Source organism: Scardinius erythrophthalmus (assembly GCF_964197995.2).
Source record: "Scardinius erythrophthalmus genome assembly, chromosome: 3".
Taxonomy (NCBI): Eukaryota; Metazoa; Chordata; class Actinopteri; order Cypriniformes; family Leuciscidae; genus Scardinius; species Scardinius erythrophthalmus.
In genome coordinates, this window is record NC_138223.1 from 23,079 (window position 1) to 44,134 (window position 21,056).

Below are 21,056 nucleotides of genomic sequence, written 5' to 3' on the forward strand. Positions count from 1 at the left end.
ATAACATGGATAACATTACATAATTATTTTTTATCAGCATAAATGTTGATTATTAGTCACTCAAACCCCTTTATTTAAACCTCTTACCGTCGGCCGCGCACATCCCCATGTTCTGTAGTTTTCTGAACACTTTTAACTCGTTTTTGTAGTTCTGAACTGGGTGTCCTGTCATATATCAGATTATGTCCTGTCATATATCTGATTATGTCCTGTCATATATCTGATTATGTCCTGTCATATATCAGATTATGTCCTGTCGTATATCAGATTATGTCCTGTCGTATATCTGATTATGTCCTGTCACATATCAGATTATGTCCTGTCACATATCAGATTATATCCTGTCACATATCTGATTATGTCCTGTCACATATCTGATTATGTCCTGTCATATATCTGATTATGTCCTGTCATATATCTGATTATGTCCTGTCGTATATCTGATTATGTCCTGTCACATATCAGATTATATCCTGTCACATATCTGATTATGTCCTGTCACATATCTGATTATGTCCTGTCATATATCTGATTATGTCCTGTCATATATCTGATTATGTCCTGTCGTATATCTGATTATGTCCTGTCGTATATCTGATTATGTCCTGTCACATATCAGATTATATCCTGTCACATATCTGATTATGTCCTGTCACATATCTGATTATGTCCTGTCATATATCTGATTATGTCCTGTCGTATATCTGATTATGTCCTGTCGTATATCTGATTATGTCCTGTCGTATATCTGATTATGTCCTGTCGTATCTGATTATGTCCTGTCACATATCTGATTATGTCCTGTCACATATCAGATTATGTCCTGTCATATATCTGATTATGTCCTGTCATATATCTGATTATGTCCTGTCATATATCAGATTATGTCCTGTCGTATATCTGATTATGTCCTGTCGTATATCAGATTATATCCTGTCACATATCTGATTATGTCCTGTCACATATCTGATTATGTCCTGTCACATATCAGATTATGTCCTGTCACATATCTGATTATGTCACATATCTGATTATGTCCTGTCATATATCTGATTATGTCTTGTCGTATATCTGATTATGTCCTGTCGTATATATCTGATTATGTCCTGTCACATATCAGATTATATCCTGTCACATATCTGATTATGTCCTGTCATATATCTGATTATATCCTGTCATATATCTGATTATGTCCTGTCACATATCTGATTATGTCCTGTCACATATCTGATTATGTCCTGTCATATATCTGATTATGTCCTGTCGTATATCTGATTATGTCCTGTCGTATATCTGATTATGTCCTGTCGTATATCAGATTATGTCTCGTCATATATCAGATTATGTCCTGTCGTATATCTGATTATGTCTTGTCGTATATCTGATTATGTCCTGTCGTATATATCTGATTATGTCCTGTCACATATCAGATTATATCCTGTCACATATCTGATTATGTCCTGTCATATATCTGATTATATCCTGTCATATATCTGATTATGTCCTGTCACATATCTGATTATGTCCTGTCACATATCTGATTATGTCCTGTCATATATCTGATTATGTCCTGTCGTATATCTGATTATGTCCTGTCGTATATCTGATTATGTCCTGTCGTATATCAGATTATGTCTCGTCATATATCAGATTATGTCCTGTCGTATATCTGATTATGTCCTGTCGTATATCTGATTATGTCTCGTCATATATCAGATTATGTCCTGTCATATATCAGATTATGTCCTGTCGTATATCTGATTATGTCTCGTCATATATCAGATTATGTCCTGTCATATATCTGATTATGTCCTGTCGTATATCTGATTATGTCTCGTCATATATCAGATTATGTCCTGTCATATATCTGATTATGTCCTGTCGTATATCAGATTATGTCCTGTCGTATATCTGATTATGTCTCGTCATATATCAGATTATGTCCTGTCGTATATCTGATTATGTCCTGTCGTATATCTGATTATGTCTCGTCATATATCAGATTATGTCCTGTCATATATCTGATTATGTCCTGTCGTATATAAGATTATGTCCTGTCGTATATCAGATTATAGGCTAAACCCTCCTGTAACGAACGGAATGATACCTTGAAACCTTACTAACCCTTCAAGTTTAATGATCTCCAGCAGTTTAGACTTTGACTTTTATAAATGAGACTGTTTTAATGTGGAGTCTCTTTCAGGCTTATTTAAAAATCACTGAATGACACTCATACTAGACTAGGTAATTATATTCTGGCAGGGGCTTTTATTTAATGTACAACATAAAAATACCACTAAAAAAATAATGTGGAAAAATTAAGTTGCTAATTTAAAATAATCTATGGTTTAAGATCTGACTACTTAAAATCCTCGATCAGACTCGAATGACCAGTTTATCTGGATCTGAAAGCACATTCGTAGACACACCCAAGCTGAGATGCATGAAGGAGTTTGGCTGTCAGATCTGTGCTGTCGACATGAAGGGAGAATATTCAGAAAAGTGAAAGAGCAATCGTTCATTCAGTGGTTGAAACTTAATCTGGGGTTAAACAGACTTTAAAACCCCCAGACCAGTGAAACGGTTTATGATCTACTCATTCCCAGAAGATGAATAATCATAGTCTTCATTTGAATAATATTTGTCCGGCTTGTATCAGGTTTTTTTCCTAACCTCATTCACATCATACAAGATATTACTTCTGAAACAAACACCCAGAGTTACTGAGACTGAATGTTGTTCAGTATGAGTAAGGGTTACGGACACCTGCGGTTCGCTGAACGGCGAGATTATCGTGGTTTCATGTTTTTGTAAAAGTGATGGTAGAAGGAAATGCAGAAGTCGAGGTTAAAGCTGATGGACGTTCCCAGAAGTCCTCTAGAGTTTCACCAGACTCAGAGTATGAGGAAACCTTCTTTCCGTCTCTTATACAATGACATATTTATTTCCCTCTAGTGAAAATAAAACTTGCATAAGTGAGGGGATTCTCCTGGGATATACTTTTCAAATCTATTTTCAGTGTCTTCCGTGTGTGCCTATTGTACGTATATGAATGTGGAATTTTGTCATTGTGATTTAAAGGTCAAAGTTTATTAGCAGATGAACACAGCTGTGACAGAGACTTTCCCAGGTAAACGCTTCAACAGGCAAACACTGTGCCGTAAACGTCATTGGTACGATAAATATTAGCACTATTACTGCCTTGTTATGGTCTTTCATGAGTTCCTGTATGTCGTGTTGAGATGTATGCTTGTTTTTCTCATATTCAGTGTGATTACTTCCTGGTCTGGGTCAGATTTCTGCTCTTTTGTTCTGAAATGTGTTGAAAGCTGAAACACTCGTGAGAACAGAGGAAAATGAAACTTTATTTAAGGTCGAATTACAGTTGACAAAATCAAACTTACAGAATATCAAGTGACATGCAGGGAAACACTAACCCACCCCTGCCATAATACACACAGAACACTAACCCATCACCACACACACACAAACATCAAGCCGACTCATTTAATACGAGCGGTTATAATGCACTGACGCTATCTCTCTCTGTCATAAAGAAACACCTTTAACCATATTTTAAACACAGTTAGAATCAAACTGATAATCTGAATATTTATCCAGGATAATAATTAGAGGACTTCTAGAGAATCACCAAAAAGTTAATAATCAATGGAAGAAAGTCCCAAAGTGACATGTTGAAACACGCCTTGAGTCAACAATCAAGGACGTTCTGATCCAACGGGTTTAAAGTTACTGATTACCATCTCTGATAGAGACTGTTGATAATGTTTAACATGCAAACCTTGAAAGTAAAAATAACAATATGCATATAGTTATATTGTTTGGAGATAATAGTTTACAACCCTTTACACACCAAATGCAACACTTCAGATCTGCACTGAACAAGAGAAGAAGATTCACTGTTTAACCCAGTCACTGAATCTGACAGTGCGACTTCACTCTCTTTCTCTTTATTATTACTAGTGAATCACCTCCTCATAACACGGATTCCTCCTCTATTGCCAGGCAGATCCTCTGAACTGTTGCTCACTTTCCTGTGCCGTCTACTACTCAGTAGTGAACAATGATAAAACTGTTTCATAGAAACAACCGACATCTGCCTGAAGTGGCAAATGATTCTGTACACGATCCGGACTGCCTGACTGACAGCGATTCCTGTGGGATAAAGGGGTCGGAGTTCAGGAGCGGGACTGCACTCCTTTACCTTTGAGGATCCGACGCACCTGTGGAGAAGAGGAGGAACAGGGTGAGTGGAGAAGAGGAGGAACAGGGTGAGTGGAGAAGAGGAGGAACAGGGTGAGTGGAGAAGAGGAGGAACAGGGTGAGTGGAGAAGAGGAGGAACAGGGTGGAGAAGAGGAGGAACAGGGTGAGTGGAGAAGAGGAGGAACAGGGTGGAGAAGAGGAGGAACAGGGTGGAGAAGAGGAGGAACAGGGTGAGAGGAGAAGAGGAGGAACAGGGTGAGAGGAGAAGAGGAGGAACAGGGTGAGTGGAGAAGAGGAGGAACAGGGTGAGTGGAGAAGAGGAGGAACAGGGTGGAGAAGAGGAACAGGGTGAATGGAGAAGAGGAGGAACAGGGTGAGTGGAGAAGAGGAGGAACAGGGTGAGTGGAGAAGAGGAGGAACAGGGTGGAGAAGAGGAGGAACAGGGTGAGTGGAGAAGAGGAGGAACAGGGTGAGTGGAGAAGAGGAGGAACAGGGTGGAGAAGAGGAGGAACAGGGTGAGTGGAGAAGAGGAGGAACAGGGTGAGTGGAGAAGAGGAGGAACAGGGTGGAGAAGAGGAGGAACAGGGTGGAGAAGAGGAGGAACAGGGTGAGTGGAGAAGAGGAGGAACAGGGTGAGTGGAGAAGAGGAGGAACAGGGTGAGTGGAGAAGAGGAGGAACAGGGTGAGTGGAGAAGAGGAGGAACAGGGTGAGTGGAGAAGAGGAGGAACAGGGTGGAGAAGAGGAGGAACAGGGTGAGTGGAGAAGAGGAGGAACAGGGTGGAGAAGAGGAGGAACAGGGTGAGTGGAGAAGAGGAGGAACAGGGTGAGTGGAGAAGAGGAGGAACAGGGTGGAGAAGAGGAGGAACAGGGTGAGTGGAGAAGAGGAGGAACAGGGTGAGTGGAGAAGAGGAGGAACAGGGTGGAGAAGAGGAGGAACAGGGTGAGTGGAGAAGAGGAGGAACAGGGTGAATGGAGAAGAGGAGGAACAGGGTGGAGAAGAGGAGGAACAGGGTGAGTGGAGAAGAGGAGGAACAGGGTGGAGAAGAGGAGGAACAGGGTGAGTGGAGAAGAGGAGGAACAGGGTGAGTGGAGAAGAGGAGGAACAGGGTGGAGAAGAGGAGGAACAGGGTGAGTGGAGAAGAGGAGGAACAGGATGAGTGGAGAAGAGGAGGAACAGGGTGAATGGAGAAGAGGAGGAACAGGGTGGAGAAGAGGAGGAACAGGGTGAGTGGAGAAGAGGAGGAACAGGGTGGAGAAGAGGAGGAACAGGGTGGAGAAGAGAAGGAACAGGGTGAGTGGAGAAGAGGAGGAACAGGGTGGAGAAGAGGAGGAACAGGGTGGAGAAGAGGAGGAACAGGGTGAGTGGAGAAGAGGAGGAACAGGGTGAGTGGAGAAGAGGAGGAACAGGGTGGAGAAGAGGAGGAACAGGGTGAATGGAGAAGAGGAGGAACAGGGTGGAGAAGAGGAGGAACAGGGTGGAGAAGAGGAGGAACAGGGTGAGTGGAGAAGAGGAGGAACAGGGTGAGTGGAGAAGAGGAGGAACAGGGTGGAGAAGAGGAGGAACAGGGTGAGTGGAGAAGAGGAGGAACAGGGTGAGTGGAAACGGTGGAGAAGAGGAGGAACAGGGTGAGTGGAAACGGTGGAGAAGAGGAGGAACAGGGTGGAGAAGAGGAGGAACAGGGTGAGTGGAGAAGAGGAGGAACAGGGTGGAGAAGAGGAGGAACAGGGTGAGTGGAGAAGAGGAGGAACAGGGTGGAGAAGAGGAGGAACAGGGTGAGAGGAGAAGAGGAGGAACAGGGTGGAGAAGAGGAGGAACAGGGTGGAGAAGAGGAACAGGGTGAATGGAGAAGAGGAGGAACAGGGTGAGTGGAGAAGAGGAGGAACAGGGTGAGTGGAGAAGAGGAGGAACAGGGTGGAGAAGAGGAGGAACAGGGTGAGTGGAGAAGAGGAGGAACAGGGTGAGTGGAGAAGAGGAGGAACAGGGTGAGTGGAGAAGAGGAGGAACAGGGTGAGTGGAGAAGAGGAGGAACAGGGTGAATGGAGAAGAGGAGGAACAGGGTGAGTGGAGAAGAGGAGGAACAGGGTGAGTGGAGAAGAGGAGGAACAGGATGGAGAAGAGGAGGAACAGGGTGAGTGGAGAAGAGGAGGAACAGGGTGAGTGGAGAAGAGGAGGAACAGGGTGAGTGGAGAAGAGGAGGAACAGGGTGAGTGGAGAAGAGGAGGAACAGGGTGGAGAAGAGGAGGAACAGGGTAAATGGAGAAGAGGAGGAACAGGGTGGAGAAGAGGAGGAACAGGGTGAGTGGAGAAGAGGAGGAACAGGGTGAGTGGAGAAGAGGAGGAACAGGGTGGAGAAGAGGAGGAACAGGGTGAGTGGAGAAGAGGAGGAACAGGGTGAGTGGAAACGGTGGAGAAGAGGAGGAACAGGGTGAGTGGAAACGGTGGAGAAGAGGAGGAACAGGGTGGAGAAGAGGAGGAACAGGGTGAGTGGAAACTGGAGAAGAGGAGGAACAGGGTGAGTGGAGAAGAGGAGGAACAGGGTGGAGAAGAGGAGGAACAGGGTGAGTGGAGAAGAGGAGGAACAGGGTGAGTGGAGAAGAGGAGGAACAGGGTGGAGAAGAGGAGGAACAGGGTGAGTGGAAACTGGAGAAGAGGAGGAACAGGGTGAGTGGAGAAGAGGAGGAACAGGGTGGAGAAGAGGAGGAACAGGGTGAGTGGAGAAGAGGAGGAACAGGGTGAGTGGAAACGGTGGAGAAGAGGAGGAACAGGGTGAGTGGAAACGGTGGAGAAGAGGAGGAACAGGGTGAGTGGAAACGGTGGAGAAGAGGAGGAACAGGGTGGAGAAGAGGAGGAACAGGGTGAGTGGAAACTGGAGAAGAGGAGGAACAGGGTGAGTGGAGAAGAGGAGGAACAGGGTGGAGAAGAGGAGGAACAGGGTGAGTGGAGAAGAGGAGGAACAGGGTGAGTGGAGAAGAGGAGGAACAGGGTGAGTGGAAACGGTGGAGAAGAGGAGGAACAGGGTGGAGAACAGGAGGAACAGGGTGGAGAACAGGAGGAACAGGGTGAGTGGAAACTAGAGTCACGCAGTGCGCCTGAGGCTCTTCTGCTGAACGGCCCAGACCGGTTTCATCAACGTTCCTCCAGTGGAGTGATATAGAGTTAGACAACACTGATTACATAAGCCTGATCCAGCTCTCTCACCTGTTCTCCCAGTGGACCCTCGGGCACCAGTTGGGCCGGCTGCTCGTTCTCCAGGTTCTTGGCGCTGGGATCGGCTCCTCGTCTCATCAGTAACCGGACCGCCTCTACCTGAGCCTGGCGACCCTGCAGAGCGCTAGCCATGTGGAGCGCCGTGTTCCCGCTGAACGCCTGTCGATGACATCACACAGCGGTCACATGATGCCCAGCGAGCGGTCACATGATGCCCAGCGCTACACAACACTCTCACTAACCTTTGCGTTTATGATGGATAAGTAGCTGGGCTGATCCAGGAATAGGCGCAGGAGCTCGACGTTAGCCTCTTCAGCAGCCATATGTACAGCGGTGCGCCCACTCTTACGGTCCTGTGGGAAACATGGGACAGCGTGAGTCGGGGACATCACACAGACGTCACTGAAGCGTGACTAGCGTGATGGAGGCGTGACTGAAGCATGTTCACCTTGGTCTCCAGCGAGGCGCCCATGAGCATCAGTGTGCCGATACACTCGCTGAGCATCTTCCTCTTCTGCTGCAGAGCCGGACTCTGAGACACACACTGCTCCTGCACTGCTGCATTGTGGGACAGCACCGCCACGTGCAGAGGAGTGAGGCCTACACACACACACACGGGGTTAGAGCTGGGTCATGTGCTGGGGAGTAAACACTGCTAACCAGGACAGATGATGAGTTCACTGACCGTCGTAGTTGACCACCTCCACATCGAGCGCTCTCCCGCTAGCCTGCACGCTTCTCTGGATGGCCTTTAAGGGAAACAGCGAGTTTCATCAGAATATATGTATGCTAGTCACAAGACAACTGAGTAAACAGGTCTGAACATGTACTGCATTCTGGGAGAAGGGAGGCGTTCTGCATGAATGCTACAGTAGCGCGACGGGTAACGACTGCAGCGACGGTTGCGTGTCACGACCTGTCAACACTTCATGGCTGGCAGAAACACAGGCATGTTGTTTTGGGCTCTTATCAAAGGCGTTGTTGTGCTGCCGCTCGAGGGGAATTTTCCACTGCACTGCATGGCGCTTTTTTGAGGAAATGCATATTAGTCAAGCATGTTATGAGGAAGTTAGCGAGCGCAGGGTAAAAATAAACACAGAGCATCAAGATTGAATGATAGACCAGGACTGTTGACAGATGAGATAATAACACCATCTAACTGACGTGTGTGCAGGCTAACAAGAAACACTGTGTACACATTCTTTACGAGTGTGGGTTAGGTTGGGCCAGGATGAACTAGTCAACCAGTTATTCAACAACTGACTTGTCAATTAATGAGTTTGAGTAGTGAGGTCAAGTTGTGAAGGAGCATTTATCTATTTAAATTTATTAGACCATAAGCGTGCTAATAGTGTGCTAACGGTTAGCATGGTAAAACTAAAAGAAGTTTCTTTTTAATTAATCTGATGTAAAGCTTCGCTTTTGAACAGATTCAGTCCTGCTGAATACACAGGTTTATTATTAAGTGTTGTAGAGCCCTAAGAAATCCATTTTTATTTTTTCCCAAATTCAGTTTTTTTTTTGTTTTCTTTTTTTTTAGACCCAATTTTAATGTTTAAATTAAAGTAAAGTAATCGAAAAGCATTTCTAATTAATTGAAATCATGAAACTTGTACAATTTAACAACAATTTATTAATAGTAAAACAAAAATTACATGTTGAATAGGGCCGGGTATCTCGATATCGATACAAATACCTTGACCAAAACTAGTGTTTTCTGAGTCAGTGTCGGCTGCAGAGATGACGTTGACGATCTCATTACCGCAGTATAGTGAACACAAATAGTGATTTATATAGTGATTTATCAAGTGGATAAAATCCTACTTGATAAATCGAAAACAATGTGTGCAAATAAATGGCACATTGTCTACGTCTCTTGTCTCTACTGTGGGAGTACCACAGGGGTCAATTCTAGGGCCACTGCTGTTTTGCTTATATATTAATGACCTGCCCTCGGTCTGCAAGGGCATAAATATTGTTATGTATGCTGATGACACAGTATTATATAACCATGGGAGAAGTGCAACAGACGTAGCTAAAAAATTATCAAGTGTCATGAGCAAGGTCAGTGACTGGTTACATGACTCATGCCTCACATTAAATGTTGAAAAAACTGTAACTATGTTCTTTACAAACCGGTCTATACTTAAAACGTTTCCGGAAATTTTAGTAAATTGCCAACATATAAAACATGTAGATACATTTAAATATTTGGGGGTAACTCTAGATTCGACACTTAGCTTTAAAGGTCACGTTAAAAAATTGTGCAACAAATTTCATTTAGTAAATTTTAGATACATAAACTCTCTCACCACTGAAGCATCCAGTACTTATTTAAGGGTGCTTTCACATCTGTAGTTCGGTTCATTTGGTCCGGACCAAGGGAGAAAAATTATACTTTGTAGCATTTTTCAGGCGTTTTGGTTTCTTTTCACACCACACTTATCGCTCTGGTCCGGATCAGTTTATGAAACGAACCAAAATGCAGTCATGTGACAACATCCACATCACTCGTTGGCCAGATGGGTCTTGAACGTATTTTCATAACTGCACTTCGATTGTTGTCAGAATTAACGTGCGGGAAAATTCCAACAGAACTCCCAGGAATTAAACAAAGAGGAGGAAAATCCGGCAGACAACACGCCACTTTTTACTATGGAGAGACGACTGCGTGGGCTGATTGTATCCCTAGTCATAGTTTATTATATAGTTTGTCCAAAGCGAGGATGCGGCTAAAAAAAAATGTTTTATTCAATGCACGCGGCGAGTCATTTAAGGAGGAGGCGACGCGTGCATAACACGCCACTGTTTACTATGGAGAGACGACTGCGTGGGCTGATTGTATCCTTGGTCATATGTTATTATAGTTTACACCACTTTAGACAAACAATAATATTTGAGAATAAAGTGAGGATGCGGCTGTTAATAATTCCTATCAGGCTCCGCACCTCCTCACAAATCCAAGTTTATCCGCGAGTGCAAACAGTCAACAAACATTTCTCCTCATACCATAATCACAGCGCAGCTGACTACGGCAACTGGTTTAGTCCAAAAATGCGCATTTCTTTGGCAGTTGGTTCTGTTCGAGGTCGGATCACGTTCTCACCACAAACGAACCGCTCCAGAGTTCGTTTCAAAGCGTACCGAGACCACCTCTTCGAGCAGGTCTCGGTACGCTTGTTTGGTCCGCTTTTGGTGCGCACCCGAGTGCGATTGCCGCATTCACACCTGCCCAAACGAACCGCACCAATGGGGAAAACGAACTCTAGTGCGATTCAACCGAACTAAATGAGGCAGGTGTGAAAGCACCCTAAATGCAATGATCATCCCCCACCTTTTGTACTGCATTACATCCTGGTCTCAGGCATGTAAAACAGTCATAAAACCTTTAGAATCTATGTATAAAAACTGTCTCATGATCCATGACAAAAAAAACACGTCATTATCATCACTGTCAAATACTCGTCAAATATGATATACTTAGTCTTGATAATCTAATAAAACACTCAAATGTGTCTTTGCTACATAAAATCAAATATAGTGCTACTGGAACAACTAACAACTAGAAGTGTCACAGGGGGAGGGGGAGTGGGGGGGTGTAGCTTCCCACAATGTAAAACCCAATTTGGGAGTTCCTCCTTCTCATGTGTGGCCATGAGGCAGTGGAATACCCTTCCCACGGATCATATCTTATGTGCAGATTCTCACACTTTCTCATGCCTAACAAAGAGTTGGTTGTTAAGTAAGCAAGTTCGCACACATCTATGAGATAATATATCTGTGTGTGTGCGTGTGTGAAAGAGTGTCTAGAGTTGTGCCTAAGATGCTACTGAACTGTTTAAGTGTGTTTGCTGGAGAAGGAGGAGACAGAGAGTAAATGGGCTGATAGCCTCCCTGGTTCTGTTTTTTGCTAACCTGTTTGTTTGTAATTACAATGCACATCACTTTATCTATAATCCTGTGAAATTTCTATTTTAAAATCGTTATTTTTTTTTTTATATGTCATACCTGCCCAGGGACTACAGGTGGAAATTAGCAATTGTTGCTATAACCTGGCCCAAGACATATTCTCTTGTTTAGCAAGTTTAATGTTTATTTGTGCATTGTCCCTGTTTCAAAACAATTTCCATTCCATTCAATTCCATTCCATTCCAAATGCACTTTGTTGCACAATTATGTAATCAGAATATTTGTTTCTGTTTCAACCAATTCAACCAATTTGAATTGGTTCGTTTAAAAGTAGACATTTCAAGCGTTCTATATGCCGGTTTCTAACGTCTGTGAGGAGAATAGCCTAAACGCTGAGTTTCGGTTCATTTGTGACGCGCTCCAGTCAAAGACGGAACAACTTTCTGCTCGTAAGTTTATTCTGCGCTGTCAGTGCTTCATCAGATTTGTTTTGTTGCTGGTCTAGGCAGCAGTGATCGTCACAAATATATGAATTGAATTCATAACAGCAATTTATTAATTTAAAAATAAAATTTGATTTCTAAGAAAAGTTTTTTTATTTCAGAAATTATGTTGTGTATTTTAATTTTTATGGCAATCAAATTAAGGCATAAAACATTACATTTGTATTTTAATCATGAAATTAAACTAACACTTTTGTCAAACAAAGTGCTGCACAAAAAAAAAAAAGTTTAAATTATAATGTATAATTATTAGTGTTAGTATTATTAGCACATTGAGATTAGATCAATTCTACTGTACATCAGTAATATATTTCTGTCACAATTTCAAGTTAAACCGAACTTTTATTGCCATCCCAGCTGCCATGAAGACCTTTGAGTTTCTGTGTGTTTATGAGATGACGATAGTTTTTCTCAAGTGAAATGGTAAAATGCGACTCTGAGTGGCTTTGGAGATGAAGTTCATGCATTCATATCGGGATGAATATGAAAACACAGCGAGAGTCACTTTTGTGTGTGTGTGTGTGTGTGTGTGGGAAATGAAACCATTCATTCACACAGACCATGCAGGATTCATATTTAAGTAGACTTTTTGTGGTTTAATATTCAGAGACTCTACTCTATATCACGATTTGATTTAAGTGTATTGACCTGCTGATTATTTACTAATCAAAAAATGTACAAATTATGTGAAATTCCACATTATGAAGTAAATTCCAATTTTTAGAACTGGATTCCTCAGTTCCATCCGCGTTTTCCACATCGCGGCAGTCATAGGTCCGTTATAAAACCGTTATGATGTTTGAAGTGAGTCTCAAGAGCGAAAGCTTCTTCAGAATAAAATTATTTAATGAATATGATAATCTAGTGGTTGAGGTTCCATTCAATCGTAGTGTGAATAGAAAGAGTAACAGGAGTACTTGCAGTGTGGGGGTGTGGCAAAACTGTGGGGGCGGAGTAACAGGAGTACTTGCAGTGTAGGGGCGGAGTAACAGGAGTACTTGCAGTGTAGGGGCCGAGTAACACGAGTACTTGCAGTGTAGGGGCGGCGTAACAGGAAGTACCTGCAGTGTGGGGGCGGAGTAACAAGAAGTACCTGCAGTGTGGGGGCGGAGTAACAGGAGTACTTGCAGTTTGGGGGCGGAGTAACAGGAGTACTTGCAGTGTAGGGGCGGCGTAACAGGAAGTACCTGCAGTGTGGGGGCGGAGTAACAGGAGTACTTGCAGTTTTGGGGCGAAGTAACAGGAGTACTTGCAGTGTGGGGTGTGGCAAAACAGTGTCTGGGCGGAGTAACAGGAGTACTTGCAGTGTAGGGGCGGCGTAACAGGAAGTACCTGCAGTGTGGGGGTGGAGTAACAAGAAGTACCTGCAGTGTGGGGGCGGAGTAACAAGAAGTACCTGCAGTGTGGGGGCGGAGAAACAGGAAGTATCTGCAGTGTGGGGGCGGAGTAACAGGAGTACTTGCAGTTTGGGGGCGGAGTAACAGGAGTACTTGCAGTTTGGGGGCGGAGTAACAGGAGTACTTGCAGTTTGGGGGCGGAGTAACAGGAGTACTTGCAGTTTGGGGTGTGGCAAAACAGTGTGGGGGCGGAGTAACAGGAGTACTTGCAGTTTGGGGGCGGAGTAACAGGAGTACTTGCAGTGTGGGGTGTGGCAAAACAGTGTCGGGGCGGAGTAACAGGAGTACTTGCAGTGTAGGGGCGGCGTAACAGGAAGTACCTGCAGTGTGGGGGCGGAGTAACAAGAAGTACCTGCAGTGTGGGGGCGGAGTAACAAGAAGTACCTGCAGTGTGGGGGCGGAGAAACAGGAAGTATCTGCAGTGTGGGGGCGGAGTAACAGGAGTACTTGCAGTGTGGGGGCGGAGTAACAAGAAGTACCTGCAGTGTGGGGGCAGAGTAACAGGAGTACTTGCAGTTTTGGGGCGAAGTAACAGGAGTACTTGCAGTGTGGGGTGTGGCAAAACAGTGTCTGGGCGGAGTAACAGGAGTACTTGCAGTGTAGGGGCGGCGTAACAGGAAGTACCTGCAGTGTGGGGGTGGAGTAACAAGAAGTACCTGCAGTGTGGGGGCGGAGTAACAAGAAGTACCTGCAGTGTGGGGGCGGAGAAACAGGAAGTATCTGCAGTGTGGGGGCGGAGTAACAGGAGTACTTGCAGTTTGGGGGCGGAGTAACAGGAGTACTTGCAGTTTGGGGGCGGAGTAACAGGAGTACTTGCAGTTTGGGGGCGGAGTAACAGGAGTACTTGCAGTTTGGGGTGTGGCAAAACAGTGTGGGGGCGGAGTAACAGGAGTACTTGCAGTTTGGGGGCGGAGTAACAGGAGTACTTGCAGTGTGGGGTGTGGCAAAACAGTGTCGGGGCGGAGTAACAGGAGTACTTGCAGTGTAGGGGCGGCGTAACAGGAAGTACCTGCAGTGTGGGGGCGGAGTAACAAGAAGTACCTGCAGTGTGGGGGCGGAGTAACAAGAAGTACCTGCAGTGTGGGGGCGGAGAAACAGGAAGTATCTGCAGTGTGGGGGCGGAGTAACAGGAGTACTTGCAGTTTGGGGGCGGAGTAACAGGAGTACTTGCAGTTTGGGGGCGGAGTAACAGGAGTACTTGCAGTGTGGGGGTGGAGTAACAGGAGTACTTGCAGTGTGGGGGCGGAGTAACAGGAAGTACCTGCAGTGTGGGGGCGTGGCCCTTCTCAGCACACACGTGTAACGGGGACCGGCCCCAGCAGTCCAGGGTGTTGATCTCAGCGCCGAGAGAAAGCAGGTCTTGTGCAATCAGGTGCTGATCTGCAGCAACACTGACCTGGAACGCGCTCTGATTGGAGGAAGCATGAGATCAGATGAGTAACAGTAATAACAGGGTGTGTACACAGGTGTGTTTTTACAGGTAATCCCGTCAGTTAAGGGAGTGATTTCTCAGGGCTGTACCTGCTGGTTGTGTTCCTTCATGTCCAACATGTCAATAGCGGCCATTTTCCTGGCAAGGACGTAAGCCAGAGCTCTCCTGCCCTGAGCCACTGCGATGTGCAAGAACCTGCCAATCAGACAACAGTCACTGATTCTCTGATCACAGATCATGATTCTCTGATTCTCAGCCTGTGACTCTCTAACTCTGAGCGTTTGCACATCAGTAATGATCTGAACTCACGTGTCTCCGTCTCCGTCTCGAGTGCTGAGCTCCACAGGACTGAGAGCCGCCAGTTTCTGCTCCTCCTGCTGGATCTGCCACTGGAAGAAGGAAACTGGGGCGACTGGGGTCACATGCTGTGTGTGCGCTGGGATGGAGTGTGTGTAAGAGCAGCTAGTGTACAGGGGCAGAAGAGACTCACGACACACACTCTCAGCTTCAGCGAACAGGCCCAGAAGAGACTCCTGACCCCGAGCTGGACCACACACACTCTCAGCTTCAGAGAGAGACTCACGACACACACGCGCTGGGGGGCATCCGCTCACGCTCACGGACTCGATGGACAGCAGCTCGCCGATGTCCTCCAGCATCTCAGTGTCGTAGAGCCAGTTCTCACCGCGAACACAAGCAGACTGAGAGAAACACACAGCGAGAGCTCAACAGTTGAACTGACCAGGGAACACACACACACACACACACACACACACACTGAGGGTTACTGAGCAGGGAACACATACACACACACACACACACACACTGAGGGTTACTGAGCAGGGGAAACACACACACACACACACACACACACACACACACACACTGAGGGTTACTGAGCAGGGAACACACACACACACTGAGGGTTACTGAGCAGGGAACACACACACACACACACACACACACACACACACACACTGAGAGTTACTGAGCAGGGAACACACACACACACACACACACACACACACACTGAGGGTTACTGAGCAGGGAACACACACACACACACACACACACACACACACACACTGAGGGTTACTGAGCAGGGAACACACACACACACACACACACTGAGGGTTACTGAGCAGGGGAAACACACACACACACACACACACACACTGAGGGTTACTGAGCAGGGAACACACACACACACTGAGGGTTACTGAGCAGGGAACACACACACACACACACACTGAGGGTTACTGAGCAGGGGAAACACACACACACACTGAGGGTTATTGAGCAGGGAACACACACACACACACACACTGAGGGCTGACTGCAGGACTGTACGGGTTCATCACCACACTAGACCAATCGGCACTAGATTGTCTCTTGCTCTGGATTTGAGAAGTTTCAAAACTAATTTAACTAAAATGTATTTAGAATTACCTCTACCCTACGCTAGGATTCTTATTAAACTGTATAAGACAGAAGAACAAAACACTCACAGATCTTTTTCCATTAGAATCACAGAAAGATGACACTGAATATTAAACGCACCAGAATGTTTCCGTCTGTGACTCGCACTCGTTTCGCTGGATAATGAGACGGACTCTCCGCTTGCCTCTTCGTTCCCTGCAGCAAATGAGTCACGGCTGCAATAAAACAGAAAATTAATTTTCCAGTCATTTTTGACAAACAACTTCCTTGTACAATTAGAGCTCATAACTGCAAACAGTGATGTAGTTACCCGGATATTCACTTTCAAATGGATATTGCTGAGCCTGTGAAGAAGCAAATAATTATGTCCATTAATAATACAGTACAGATACAGCACTGTGGATTTATAAACCCCGTCATAAAACACTAAGTAATATGTTATATAAGCACCTGGGTGTCGTGATGGCGCTTCTGCAGGATCAGCTCTTTGACTGTGTTCTTCACCCGAACACCTTGATAGGGACTCCGTTTACGCTCTTCAACAATTAAACACAATTAGCTTTAATCCCTTTAATTACTGTCCTCTGAAACACTGAACAACATACTTTTGACAGTCTAGTTGCACAAACTTAAATAATAGTTTGACCAACAAGCAGTTAGTCAGTTATACTTTTCAGATTTAAATGAGAAAAAATACCTTTTTATGTAAATAGCTTTAAAAAATAAGTGATGATCAGTTATGATTTTAGGGGGGAAAAAACATGAAATGACTAACTTAACTTGTATGACTTGTCTAAGCAGTTTGCGCTATAGGTTTTATTCACCAACACATTGTTTTCTTGACTCCCATTCAGTTCGCTAAATTAAGATTTAATTACATTTTTCGTTATTAATTATAGGTATTACATCGTGATTCGTTATTCCCTACCGTTGACGGAGTTTGGCGGGCTTCCCGCATCGCTCCAGCTCTGGTCCGAGTCCGAGTTCGGGGACCCGGCGGACAGGCTCGGTTCTGTGGGAGAAGAACAACCGTAGAACGACCACAGGTGGACCGGACTGGTCATAACATCGGTGTCCCGGTCCAGAAGACCCGAGAATTCCTCAGAAACTCCGTCAATTATCATGTTCTCTTGCTGCGACGCGCGTCTGAGCGTTTGATCTGAATGACGCGACGCGACACTCTCTGAAGAACTTATTAGCGCGTGACGTGCGGCGTGACGTCAGGACACGCCTTCATTAATACTTTAGGATTACACGCACCAGCATTCAGAATCATTTATGTAATTAAAATATAATTAAAACAACATTATGAGAGATTCGGCTTCAGTTTTCAGATGTGCGCCTGATCAGGGACCATCAAGATCTTCATAAACTGAACAGTTCCGTTACTGTTATTGACTGATCCAAATCAATCCAACAACACCATTTAGAAAAGCACTGAACCAGATAATCCACATCTACAATTCAAGACAATGTAATGAATGAACAAACGAACGAACGAATAAGGGTTAGTCTATATGACATAAAATATGAAGAAACAGCACAAAAGGAAGAACAGGTTATTCATGTTAAATGAATCACAAGAACAAACTCATATGATCCCTGTAGATAAAGAGCTTGTAACGTTTCTTTATGTTTTATGGTACGGTCACTTTAAGTTTTATGGTAATCAGAAAAAGAGAACTGCGCATGTGCGCAGTGTGTGAAAATTGAGATTTGAGAAGTGAGCAGAAGAGTTAACTGCTCTCCCGACATTTGTGTTCTTTCTTTTATTTCTCTTATAATTGTAACCTGAGTTGGATGTTTTGTATAGGCTACGTTTTCTCGCTCGACCCACATGTATGTGGACGAGTGTATGACGTTTAAGTGCCTTTATTAAACACGGGGGAAAATACGTCATCGACTCTCGAGCATCTTTTTTTCTTCTCCGACACCCGTTGTTTTCTCTCTCTGGGCAACATCACAACTTCTGCGTTACAAGCTCCACCTAGTGGTGTAAGTGTTAGTGCTAATGCTAGTGTTTGTGTTGGTGTCAGTGTTGCCAGAGAGTTGGTCCATAAAACAAGATTAGAATACAAGCCAGGCTTATTTTGGTTAGTCAGACTTATTGTCGGTGGATTCTGTTTCATAAAGCAAACTTAAAATAGTTCGAACTCAGTTACTCTGGCAACTTCTGCTGGGAAACTAGCCTGGTCCAGGGCAGGCTGACTGTCAGGCTAAGCCTCAGCGGTTACACAGATCCTCTAACACTGGCCAATAGGAACACAATGACTGACACTCTCTCATACCATTATTGGACTTTATTAACTATTATCAGTCCAAAAATAAATATACAGTAAAGAAAATCAACTTAAATAAGGCTACAATGATAAATGAGACAATATATACACAATATAATACAATAATTTTTACATAAATAATTGATAGTATACAATATAATTTAACACGTTTGTAGGTCTAGTGTCTCATTGATCATTGTAGCCTATATACTATTGAATATATTAAATCTTGGGCACAAAACAAAACCTGGATAATATATATATATACATATATATATATATATATATATATATATATGTATGCAATATATATTATCCAGGTTTTGTTTTAAAGATTTATGAATACATTTCTCTCTGTTTTTATTTGGCAGCTGTAGTACATGTTTATGGTTATTAGAAGAACATTAGAACATTACAATATAAAATAAAATAAAAAAGCTTATTAAAGCAGAAGTTAAAATCACAAAATTTAAAATAAATAATTACAAAAGCACAGACTACATTTTAACAGGTAAGATGAATCTGAGTTTAGTAATTGGCTAACACTTGATTTACCCCATTATTTACAATAGTCCCTTTACAGTTATTTCTTTTTTGTAATTTAATATTTTTTATTCATTTTCAATTTTTTGCCAAGATACAATAACAATAATAATTTGTGCAGTTACATTACTTCCAGTAATTGCATTTAAACATAAGTAATATACTTTACAGTTATTTCTATCATAAAAATACATTTGTAGGTTTAAAATTCTAAATAAGGCACATCTAATGTCCAACAACAAATATATATAATGTACTTTATTATGTCTTTCAATTCAAACACATTTTACACGATTATACAAATAGTTATTTAGTTAATGTAGGCTAATATGTATTCCTTTATTTTATGGAATATTCTTTAATTTTAGAGTTGCACATATCTTTTCAAAATGTATACTTTTGCTCTTAATTTCACGTTATCCTCTCCATAATGCACTGTATAGAGCTGGTAAGTCCCGCCCCTTCCGCAAAACCCCGCTGGACCTCAAAGTTGAAAAATCGTCAATGCAAGTGAATGGGAGAAAATAATTATTTTCTGGTCCCGTTTGAATTGTGCCATGAATGTGAACATATGTTGTGTGTGAATTTTTTATATAACTTTTCATGTTACGAGTTTGGTATGATTCTTCGGCTAGCAGTTGTGGAAAAGACATAACGAGAAAGACTACATGTCGCCTATGTGACGTCACCCCATAAAGTTGACTTACCCGTGGTTTTCACCAACTTCAACGATTTTGTCCTCTCCCTGAAAGAAGGCGGTGAAGTGCACCAAAGACACAGCCATGTTTAGCGGGATCCGTGAGCTAGTGTCCGTGTGCGAGTGGTGGTGACGTTTCAAACGCGTCGAGAGTTGTAGTCCACAAAGTGCTCTCACACAAAGTCTAACCGTATCAAACTTCTACCCGCTAAATTGTATCATTCTTTACACGAAAAGTTATATAAAAAATTCACAGACAACATATGTTCACATTCATGGCACAATTCAAACGGGACCAGAAAATAATTACTTTCTCCCATTCACTTGCATTGACGGTTTTTCAACTTTAAGGTCCAGCGGGGTTTTGCGGAAGGGGCGGGACTTACCAGCTCTATAAACTAAATCTAACCAAACATTCTTGCTTTCTCCAAAAAAACAATTTTTGCTTTAAAAGCTGTAAAAGTCATCTTTGTTAAGTAGCTTAGGTCCTAAACCCAAAACTATATTTTGTATCTTTATTATATTTGGTTTCTTAAAAAAATATTTTTCTATTCTGTTAAAAAAAAATTTAAGTATAAAAGATATGAATTTAATGAGCTATAAGTTCACTGCAACTTATCCTAAAGATAAATTATTATAATTAGAAGATATTTCTGGTGTTATAAAATATCGCCAGTAATATTTTTCCAAGCAAAATGTATTAGTCCATGGGCCAGACCAGATATTGGTACCATCTGGGTTGGCAAAACCTTACCTGTACTAAATTGTTTATGGGGTTAATATAAGTTCATTTTAATGTGATAACCTTTCCACAGTCCCAGCTTTTTATACTTTTTTTTAGAATTGGTCATTTTCCTACTTTTATGTATTAGAATTATTTTTGAAAAATTCACAAATGTCCAATACCACAATAACAGTGATCTAATATTAATACCAAGCAAACTAAAATATTTGTAAATATTAACAGGCATAATAAAGTCGATATCTTTGAATTCACACTGATATTTTGTTGTTTTGAGTTGTAAAAAATATGTATGTAATATGTATTGTCGACTCTACTGTCTACCATTGGAAAGTCATAATATGTACATACGATTTGTTCTTAATTTTTGTTTAATATATTTCAATAAGTTTTGTTTTCAGGTTCATGTGGAATGTATTAGGTAACAGCTTTGTAACACAAGAAAATAAGAAACGTTGAATTTCAGGTAGATATTAACACATACAGTGGGTACGGAAAGTATTCATACCCCCGGTAAATATGATCAAAAATGGCTGTAAAAAATAAATCTTTCATTCAAATTTTTTTATCTTTCGTTAAAAAAATTGGCACAATTCTAACCTTTCATTAAAGTAAAAGAATTCAAATTGGGGGGGGGAATCACATTATGAAATAAATGTTTTTCTCCAAAACACGTTGGC

At 42.9% G+C, this 21,056-nt stretch overlaps 1 protein-coding gene across 1 annotated transcript; it reads right to left on the reverse strand.

The window, feature by feature from the left end:
• Positions 1 to 3,345: 3,345 nt before the first annotated feature.
• Positions 3,346 to 17,291, reverse strand: nfkbiz (nuclear factor of kappa light polypeptide gene enhancer in B-cells inhibitor, zeta). The gene is made up of 12 exons (XM_081361294.1): positions 17,044 to 17,291; positions 16,566 to 16,651; positions 16,426 to 16,459; positions 16,236 to 16,330; positions 14,985 to 15,376; positions 14,765 to 14,870; positions 14,505 to 14,651; positions 8,120 to 8,183; positions 7,883 to 8,034; positions 7,677 to 7,787; positions 7,426 to 7,593; positions 3,346 to 4,244 (listed from the first exon to the last, which is right to left on the reverse strand). The coding sequence occupies exons 1-12, from the start codon at positions 17,237 to 17,239 to the stop codon at positions 4,200 to 4,202; spliced, it is 1,596 nt and encodes a 531-aa protein (XP_081217420.1). The 5' UTR covers positions 17,240 to 17,291; the 3' UTR covers positions 3,346 to 4,199.
• Positions 17,292 to 21,056: the final 3,765 nt, after the last annotated feature.